The sequence below is a fragment of the Crocodylus porosus genome, unplaced genomic scaffold (genome assembly GCF_001723895.1).
Source record: "Crocodylus porosus isolate Cpor-Errol unplaced genomic scaffold, CroPor_comp1, whole genome shotgun sequence".
Lineage (NCBI taxonomy): Eukaryota > Metazoa > Chordata > Crocodylia > Crocodylidae > Crocodylus > Crocodylus porosus.
In genome coordinates this window covers 4,906,823-4,916,333 of record NW_017728933.1, presented here as the reverse complement: position 1 = coordinate 4,916,333, position 9,511 = coordinate 4,906,823, and the positions used below count along the sequence as shown (strand labels likewise).

The window sequence follows — 9,511 nt, the reverse complement described above, 5'->3', positions numbered from 1 at the left end:
GCTGCCCGGGCTGTCCTGCCTGCGCGCCGGGGGGGCCCACGTCCCCGCCCTCGGCTGTGAGCAGCGTCTGGAGTCCCAGCGGTCTCGGTGGCCAAGGGGGGCGCTGGGGAACTGGCCTCTCCCGCCCGGGCTCCTGGGCAGGGGCGGGTGGCTGGTGGTGGCACGGCAGGCAGCGGGGGCCGCACGCCAAGGCAGAAGGGCTCTGGCAGGCCCAGGGTCAGCTGTGGCACCGAGGTGTCTCGGGGGGTGCTGCCAGGCGGGAGGCACCGCAGATGCCGCGCAGGGGGCTGGAGGTGCCCGGGCGCACTGAGCGTCAGCATAGCAGCCATGCCAGCTGCCAGCACAGGCCGTGACCTTGGGCAGAGCCCCACAGGGGATGGGAACCCGCCTGCTTTTCCCCTGCGGTACCTGCTCATCTGGTTCAGCCCTTCCCAGCAGCGTTGCTGTCAGACATTTAGAAACTGAAAGCCTCCGCTCCTCTGGGAAGCAGAGAGCAGGGGCTTCCTTCCCTGCCCGGTGTCCCCCACCCGCCTGTTGCCCCCACTAGCCTCCTTGCTCCCTTCCCGGCTCTGAGCGCCGAGCTCCCTTAAATCATCTGCTCGGTGGGAACCAAGGTGAATAGCACCAAGGCACGTGCCTGTTGCCAAGCGCCGTGCGCCCATCTGTTTCTCGTTGCAGTGCAGTGGCTTTGAAGCCTCAGCATCTGGCTAGCAAAAGGTGGAGGCCGTCAGTGGAAGGAGGGAGGCCTCCCTTTTGCTCAGTCTGTGTTTAGGGCAGGATGACTGGGCAGCATCGGGGCAGGGGGCCTGGCAGCTCTGTGTTGGCAGAGGCAGGTGGTGGGCCCCTCTGTGCAGGGCCCGTGGGGGGAAGCACTTGAGGAAGGAGCCCGTGTTGGGGTGAGCCCAGCACTGCCCTGGCTACCTGCTCTCGTCTTTGTCCTCCCCATTGAGTGGGGACAGTGCCAGAGATTCCCGGCCATGTAGCTCCTAAGCATTTGCTCTGGCTGGGTCTGATTCATGCCGGGTGTGCGATGCAAGCCCTTGGGCGCTGCTGTGTTGCCTGGGCTTGCAGCAGGTGGTTGTTGCAGCCCGAGGGGTGCTGCGGCTGCTGGAAACATCACGGTGACGGCTCTGCAGGGACGTGGGGGGAGCTGTTCCCATGCACCCACTGTCAGACCCAGGGACCCGGCGTGAGGGGCGTGGGAGCCAGCAGGCAGCTGTGCGCTGGCAGCAGGGTCCACGTGCCTGCATCTGTCGAGGGCGGGGGGTTGTGCTTGCAGCCAAAGGCCCTTGGGACTCTCCCCTGTTCCTGGGTGAAGCTGGGGGTCTGCTCTGCTTGTGGGCCCCGTGGAGAGTCAGGGCCGGGTTTCCCTGGAGAGGTTTGGCAGCGCGCTGTGTGGGGCTCTTGGGAGGCAGCGGAGCCTCTCGCAGGTCTCTGACAACCGCATCTTGCTGTAGCTCTTCCCAGGAAGAGCCAGGCCAAGAGCAGCTGTGAACTCAGTGCACCAGCGACCCGGCTGCTCCTGGCACCCAGACAAAGGTGCAGTGTTCCTGCCCGTATGGTGGGACATGGGTTTGTGTAGCTGCGACGGCTTGTGCTGTCTAGGAAGTGGTGTATTGAAGTACCAGATCACGGGGAGCGGTGTGCTGGACAGGAAGAGTTTGCCACCAGACACGCGCCAGACCCTGACGGGCTTTGCGGACAGACGGCAGAGATCGGGGGGGGGGGGCACACCGGCGTCCGGCTGCAAAGTCACCTTGCAAGGGCAACTCGCTGGGAGCTTGGCCCTTTCCCAAGCACCAGCAGCCACGAGAAGCCTTGTGTGCGGCCCTGGGAACAGATTTAGGAGAGACGTGACCACAGTTGTCCTCAGTGACAGCCATCTGTGCCTCTCGCCAGCCCTAGGTGAAACGGATACGCCGGCGCTTCGCTGGGATGCAGGAATGTGATCTGCCGCGCCCCAGTTCAGCGCGCAGCCCTGTCCAAGGGAACGGGTCTGCGTTGCTGCTGGCAGGAGGGTGCCGGGAGCCCTGCCCATAGTCAGTCAGGGCGGTTGTGGTTTCGACTCTTCCGTGGTTGTTTTCCCCCTGCTGCAGGGTGTGCTGCCGCGCCAGGCAGCATGGCGGGAGATGGCGTCTGTCCGCTGCCCTAGGAGGGATGTGCTCAAGCCTGGCCGTGACCCGTATACTGCGCTTGGGAGGCTTCCTGGGATGCCAGACTGCTGGACCTTGGCTCATACGTACATTAAACCCCCATCACAGCAAGGCATCTTGGCTCCCTGGGGGCTGGGAGATGAGCACATGTAGATGGGCAGCATGTGCTCTTTCACGTGAGCTGCCTGCCGCTTGGCAGCGGGGGGTGCTGATAAATAATGCGGAGTCGGCCCAGCGTAATGGCTGCTTGTCAAGGTTTAAATAACAGAGTTGTTGTGTGCAGCAGGCGCCAGGCACGCCCAGAGTCTCGGAGGAGCAGCTGCTCCTGGGAGGTACGCTCCTCTCCGTGCAGTGTGGTGCTGGCAGCTCTACGTACCTGTGTGCCTGGCCGTCCCTGGGCTCACGCAGGCTAGAGGAGCTGGGAATCCGGGTACCTCCCCTCTTAGATAGCACTGGTAACTTAGAAACAACGTACATCGCAGCTGCCCCGAGCTGGTTTTCTCCAGGCCTTTGCACCCGGGCACCCAGTTTTGGGGTTGCACCATGCATCAGAAAGGTCAGGCTGGTGTACTGGTCGTCAAAGATGGGAATTCCTCCTTTTGAGGACAAGGAGCCAGGGTTTGTCTCTCTCCCACTCTGACTCATTTGAATGCGCGTCCTCTTGCTGCCCTGGTGATGGAGAGTGTAATTCTGTCCTCCTCTTGCCAAGGGCCCCTCCTCTGAGCTCCCTTGGGGAACACGTTGTGCAGGGCAGCGAGCTGGATCCGCATGTTCAGATCTGCCACCGAGGGCCCCAGCTCTCTCCAGGGTTTGCTTCTGTTCTGCTCGAGTCAGGCCTGTTACACGGTGTGGCAGCAGCATCCTTGGCTGGTGGCTAGTGAAGCTGCCTCCTAATTCTTCACGGTCACTAGAGTGATGCTGGGACCAGTGTCCATTACCAGAGGGAAGTCTCTGGCTTTAGCAGGGAGCCTCCCAGGCTGCCTTCTGTGTGGGTGAGCTCTGCCCCAGGGACGAGAAATGCCTGGCCTAGTGAATGCATGCAGAATGAGTCAAAGGCAGAGGCTGCAGAGAGTGGCGGGGAGTCCTTGCTCCTTGGCCTGGCTGCCGGAGGCATGCGATGCAGGGGAGGAAGGGCTCTGCGGGCACTGTCAGAGCCTGGCGCCTGTGAACGAGGCAGAGGAGGGAAGGCTAATGCATGCGGGAGGGCTCGTCAAGGCTTGTCTCTGCCCAGCCTGGGAGCATGTGCTGCTGCCCACTGCCCCTTGGGCCCAGCATACTGTGACCTAGTGGGCAGGGTGCAGAGGGGCGAGGGTGCCCGTTCGAAGAGGCTGTGGCGGGAGCTGGCTCCCTGCCCTGTCCAAAGAGCTCCAAGCGGCTGCTACTGAGCTGCAGGTGTCTGGCGTGTGTCCTCCCGGTGTCGCTCGGGCCGGCGCAGTGGAGTTCACCTACGTTGCAGCGTCGTGCAGGCGAGTGGCATGAGGCAGCCGGGCTTGCAGCCCCTTGGCTGGTCCGGCAGTGCTCGGGTGCTCCTGACAGGCGCGCGCGAGTGAGAGGGGGGCTGCGCGGCGCCGGCAGGCCGGCTCTCCAAACATGACTCACCAACGGCTCGGGGGCGGCGGGAGGCGAGGGAGACTGGAATGTCAATGCACAGGCGGAGCGGCGCAGCCTTTACGCTGCGGGGGTGGAGTGGGGGGCTCTTCCAAGGCTGTTGCAAGACCTGCGCCAGGCCTGCTCCTGCTCGCTGCTGGCTTGGGGTGCTGCTGCTTTGAGGGGGGTGCAGGAAAGCTCTGCTGGGTTTGCGTCCTGTGCCGCCATTCCTGCAGGAGCGCTCCCTCTTTTCCTTTGGTCCCGATGATGGAGTCGGAGGAAATGCAGCTGCCGGCCAGCGGAGGAGATGAGGGCAGGGCTCTGGGCAGGCTGTTCTCTGCAGCCCTTGCTGGGTGGAGGGGTCTGGGGTGGCGCCTCGAGGGAGCTCTGACTTTGACTCCTTTGCCTACTCAGAGTGAGTGGCTGGGAGGGGAGTTTGAGCCTGGTGCTGGGGGCTTAGCAGCGCCTGCCCTGCCCAGCACGGTGCCTTCCTTGACCCCTCCACCCTTGTTGGAGCATCTTAGCCCTGAACACCGGGAAGGACTCCTCTCCCCTGGCATCTGCAGGACTGTGCAGAAGGTGGGGGAGGGATTGCCCTGGCCATGAATGGCTGCACAGGGGAATTTGAGCTATGTGGCCAACACCCAGCCTGTCTCTGCACCCTGTGTGGGGACTGTGCTGTGGGGGGGGGCAGCTGTCCTGCAGCAGCTCAGCCTGGATCCTGCCCCCAGATGCTCATCTCGGCCCGTCGCTCTCCTCAGGGCGCTGTTGCTTCCTTGCTTGTGACAAGGGGCGCATCGGGACCCCGAGGGGCACAGCAGGCTCCTCTGCTCCCTGTCTTTTGCTGTGCCCTGTGGGGCAGCCAGGGGCTTTCTCCAGTGCTGCCTGAGACATGAGTGGGGAAGCTGGCACCATCCCCGGTGGCTTCCTGTCTTGGGCAGCTCTCAGGAAGTTAAAAGCAGTAATAGTCCAGGCCAAGGCTGGGTCTTGCCTTGCTCAGAGCCCCTCAAACTCTGGTGGCAGCCAGCCTGCTGCCCTGCACACCCCGGTTCCCCCTCCCTGCGCCCATGCCTGCAGAAACAGGTGGGCTTAGCTGCGGCCTGGGTGTGAATAAGCTTCTGTGTATGGGGGAGGGAGCGAGCTGCAGACTCGAGGGCCTCCAAGAAAATGTGGTTTGTTCAGTTTGCTCATAGCTGCAGGCGGGAGCCCCGGCGGCTCTCGATGGGGTGGGGTGGAGATGGCAGAGAAGGCCTGTCTCCTGGCACTCAGTGCCCAAACCATGTATAGCCTTATTAGGTAGCTGCAGCATCTGGATCGCCACATGGACACCTTGTGCGTGGGGTGGGTTTCGCTGTGGGCCCCCGCCTCTGTGCAGCATCACTTCTAAGGCCTCGGCTGCAGATGCCCCCTCCAGCATGCTCCTGCCATCGAGGCTGTGCCCCCTCCAGAGGCATCCGAGCTCCCCCGTGCCCGGGCACAAGCCGGGGGAGTTGACTCAGTGAGAGGCAGCTGAGAGCCCTTTGCCTTGAGTCAGGGAGGTGGGACCGGGGCTTCGTCTCATCCAGAGCTGAAGTGCAGGTGCCCTCTGGAGTGCCCCGTTGTGCCGCCTGCTTGGGATTTTGGCCGGGCGCTGCCTACTCTTCCCACCCCAAACACTGGCATCAGGGCTGTGGTTAATACACAAAAGCCTGGCTTGGATTGGCTCAAAAGGGGAAGTGCTAATTAGCCCTGATACCATAGCCCAGGAGAAGCAGTGCTTCAAACCTTTCTTTTCCCATCAGGGTGGCAGGCAGCTGGGCCGAGGCCGACAGTTCAAGCTGGATTGCCTGGCTGGACATGTGGGGGGGGTTTTAAGTGCAGGAGGACTCTGCAGTGCTGGTGTGTGAAGGACCTGTGACTGCTGCCTGTCTTTGTGCAACACAGGGGGCTCTGGCATACAGTACCCTGCTCCCTGCTCCCGCAGGACCTGTCTGACCCAGAGCCGCAGCACTTTGTCTGCAGTGCCATGGCAGCGTGGAGCTGCCAGCCTGGCGCATCTGAGGGCACCGCAGGTGGGCACGAAGTCTTGCCAGTGCGGACCCAGCTTGTGTCTCTGTCCTAGTAGGGCGGGTGCTGTGGCTTCCTACGTGTACGTGGTGCGGTGACCTGCGCCGTGCATGGCATGCGAGTGGAGGAGCATGTGGGCTGCCCCAGCTAGAGCTTGCCCTTAAAATACAAACTGGATCCTGGTCGCCACCCACGTGCCTCCTCTGCTGTTCAGACACGTGGTGTCTAATGCTTGTGAGACGCATCTCCAGGCAGCACCCTCCCCAGCTCCATGCATGCTGGCCTGCACGTCAGGCATACGGCACGTGCCCAGGAAGAGAGAGAGTCCTTCCAAGGGGCACGGCTCATGGGGAAACCCCAGGAAGCATGTGAGGGTTGGCACAGCCCACCCTGGCATGGCTCAGCTCTCCAGAAGGGCCTGGACATTGTGCAGTAGCAGTGCTGTCTGGTGCGGGCGAGCCCTGCCTGATTGCTGAGCTTGTCACAATCAATCAGGCTCTTTCTGGAGAGCAAAAGCAGAGGTGCCGGAGGCGAGCAGGAGCGTTGTCAGACCAGCTCAGCACTCGAGTCATGAGGAGCCCTGAGATGTTCTCCGTGGGCCCGATCCGGCAGTGACACCCGTGGTCTGCGCTCTCCCTGCACCGGGCACCCCCTTTTTGCCAGCGTGAGTGCAGGGACAAGATGTGGCCCATGCCTTTGGTGTGCCACGGCACAGCTCGCTGAGCCTAGAGGGGCTGCTGGTCGTCCTGGTGCCCCCATCCCTGGATGTCGCCTCGTGTGAGCAAAGCTGCAGTCTTGGCGAAGCACAGGGAGATATTCTTGCTCTGAGGCCGCTGTCCCGTCACGTGGGTGCAATCATGTGCAGGATCCTGGCACGGGGCCTTGGTATTCCCAGGGGCTGGGTTCTTCCCAGCTGAGCGTGCTTAGGCCGAGCACCGCTCTGAGCAGTCCCACTCTGCTCAGCCTTTGGCTGGACACTTCCTCCCACGGGGACAGAAGTTGTGGGCTGGGGAACATCATGGGGCAGCCAAAACGGCTGCTGGTGGTAGAGCTGGGCCTGAATGGCTGATTACAGCGGCTGCTCATGGCCTTTAAAGAAGTCCCTTTGCATTCCTCAAGGGAGGCCAGCGGGGCCCTGGCTGCACCGAATTCATAGCCGGCCTGGGGCAGTGCCCTGAGACATGTAACTTGATGGCTCACCTATAACCGGGGAGTCAGAAACTGCCCACGCTGCCTCTTCTCCTCTGAGCCCACGGCCCTGTGCTGCTACCTGCGGAAACCCCGGGAAGGAGTTTCCATTCTGCAGGTGGCTTTTCCAGGGTGGTCTCTGGAGGTGGGTTGGGTTTTTAGCTCCCTGTCGGGATGAGCAGTGGTTCTGGCTGCTGTTTCCATGCAGCATTGGCAGCCTGGCTGGTATCAGTGGGAGCCCACAAGAAGTGCTGGGTGATCCTCCCAAGCCAGGGGTTTCCCCAGAGCCCGAATGCGTTTGCTGTCCAGTCGCACTGCCAAGCCCATCTTGCTCCCTGGGCAGTCCGAGTCTGAGTCCGAGTCCGAGAGGGCTGCAGGGGAGGGAAGCTGGGAGCGGAGACTTGTGGAGGGTCGTTGATGTGGTGCGTGATTGTGCTGGTTCCTGCAGGGGCGTTGTCTCCTGCTTGGCTTCGCCGTGTGCCCAGTTCTCATCCTGTACTTTGAGTCTTCCCACTGGGGCCCTGAGCTGGGGAGCAGCTGGTGGTTGCAAGGGGATCTCGGATGATCTGTGCGAAGGGGGACATCTTGGTGTAGGGCCCCTGGCACCTGAGAAGCCCATTTGTGAACCCTTCCACTTGCCTGTCTGTACAGGGTTGGCTGGGGATGTTGTGGGTCGCCCGGTTCTCACGTGCCTCTTCTGTCTCTTTCTAGAGCTCCCCGGCAGCGGTGACCAGCCGGCGGTGGAAGTTCCTGAGAAGCCCTTGCACCAAACGCGCTGGGAGGATGAGGCGCAGGCAGCTCTCTTTGTCCCTGCGGGCGAACAGCACTGCCCCGCGGAGCCGAGCCTTGGGCTTGGCAGAGATTCCCCAGTGATGCCACATGCTCCCAGGACAGAAGTGGCAGTGCCTGGCAGTGAAACCGGCCCTGAATCCTTGGGAACATCAGCTCCAGACCAGCTTGTGACGGCCGATGCCCCCATAGCCCCTTGGGAGCAGGGGATGTCCAGAGAAGACATGGTCATCTCTCTCAAAGGGTCAGTGGATGATGAGCCCCAGGCTGTCAACGCTGCTCTGGAGCGGGTGCCCAGCAAGAGTAAGCTGAAGAAAATGAAGCCACCTTCCCTTCGGAAAAAGGTGGACGTGGAGCCGGCAGAGGAGGGGTTCCCAGTCCCCCAGGCGTCATACCAGTTCAATCCGGAGGAGTACGATGAGAGCGTGAACCCCTTTGTGACGGGAGGGTCCAAAATACCAAACTCTCCTCCAGCAGCCCCGCACGCCTTCCCTGCTCCTGGCAGTGATGCCAGCAGCAATGGGGGGGAGCCGCTGGAGGAGACCCGGGGGCATGCCCTGAAACTAGAATTTGATTTTACGCCCGGGGCAGACAACCCAGAGGGCAAGAGAGCTCCATCGAAGAAAGCCAGCCGCAAACCAGGCAGCAAGCTGACGCCCAAGCGGCAGAGGGATGCTGCTCTCAAGCCCACAAGCGCTGAAGATATGGCTGGGGCTGTGGATGACGTGCCGCCCCCCAAAGGGTCTTACAAGGGGGGCCCCAGCCAGTGGGACAGTACCAGCTTCAACCCCTTTGGGGGCAGCTCTGCTTTGCAGAACTCCCCGACTGTGCCCAAGGGGTCGTATCACTTTGACCCCACCAACTTTGACTCCGTGGATCCTTTCAAACCCACCAAGAGCTTGGACGACACAGCTGCTGACCCCTGCCCCACCGCTGATAACGACCTCAATGAAATCCTGGAGTCTCAGACGCTGGAGGTGCAGGTCGAGGAACTGCTGCTAGGCAAGGGCTCGCCAAAGAAAGCCAAGTCACGTTTGATAACGTGAGTGGCGGTGCATGCTGGGCTTGCAGCTCTGGTGCCTGTGGTGGGGATGGGCAGCTGATGGTCGCTCTCTGGGCGAGCTGCTCTCTCCCATCTTTCCCAGACAGCTTGGGAATAATCACTACCACGTTGCTCTCATCCTTGTTCTTCCGGTGAAGGAGCCTAAGAGATCAGGGGTCATAGTAGATGGCCAGAGTCCGCAGCACCCTTAGGAGTCTGTGGCTGCCCTGTGCTGTCAGCAGACTGAGCTGCATCTCTTCTTCTACCTGGGACTTCTTGTTCCTTGGGAACTGATGAGATGAGAGAGGCAGATGAGCTCAGCAGCGCTTGCTTTTCCTTGGGGGGGCTGCACAGCCTGGTGTGTCAGACAGCAAGGGGTAGCTGTCCCAGCATGTCTTGGGGGCACCAGCCTGCGAGAGGGTTTTCGGGGTGTTAAGCAGCACGGCGTGGTGAGAGTCCAGTGTCTGGAGCTTGAAAGCAAGGGACATCAGACCGGGCATTTAAAACAACTGCACCATGGCAGGGTGGAGGGAAATTTCCAAGCGTCTCGATAGCAGCCAATTTGTGGTTCTTTTTGGAAATAAACCAGGTACTGCCGAGAGGTTTTGCAGCTTGGCACAGGACTTCCTGTCCTTAGCTCAGAGAGGGACCGTTAGACTGGCAGGCCATTTGTGCTCTCCGCCTTCAGCCCTGGCACAGGCAGCAC

The 9,511-nt window shown here is 61.7% G+C and overlaps 1 protein-coding gene across 1 annotated transcript in view; it reads left to right on the top strand.

Moving 5' to 3' along the window:
• The window catches only part of TACC1 (transforming acidic coiled-coil containing protein 1), a 31,339-nt gene that overhangs the window by 3,641 nt on the left and 18,187 nt on the right, over positions 1–9,511 (top strand). Inside the window, exon 2 of the mRNA XM_019545901.1 lies at positions 7,423–8,805. Coding sequence (XP_019401446.1) covers positions 7,423–8,805 — 1,383 coding nt within the window. The remainder of the gene's footprint in view (positions 1–7,422; positions 8,806–9,511) is intronic.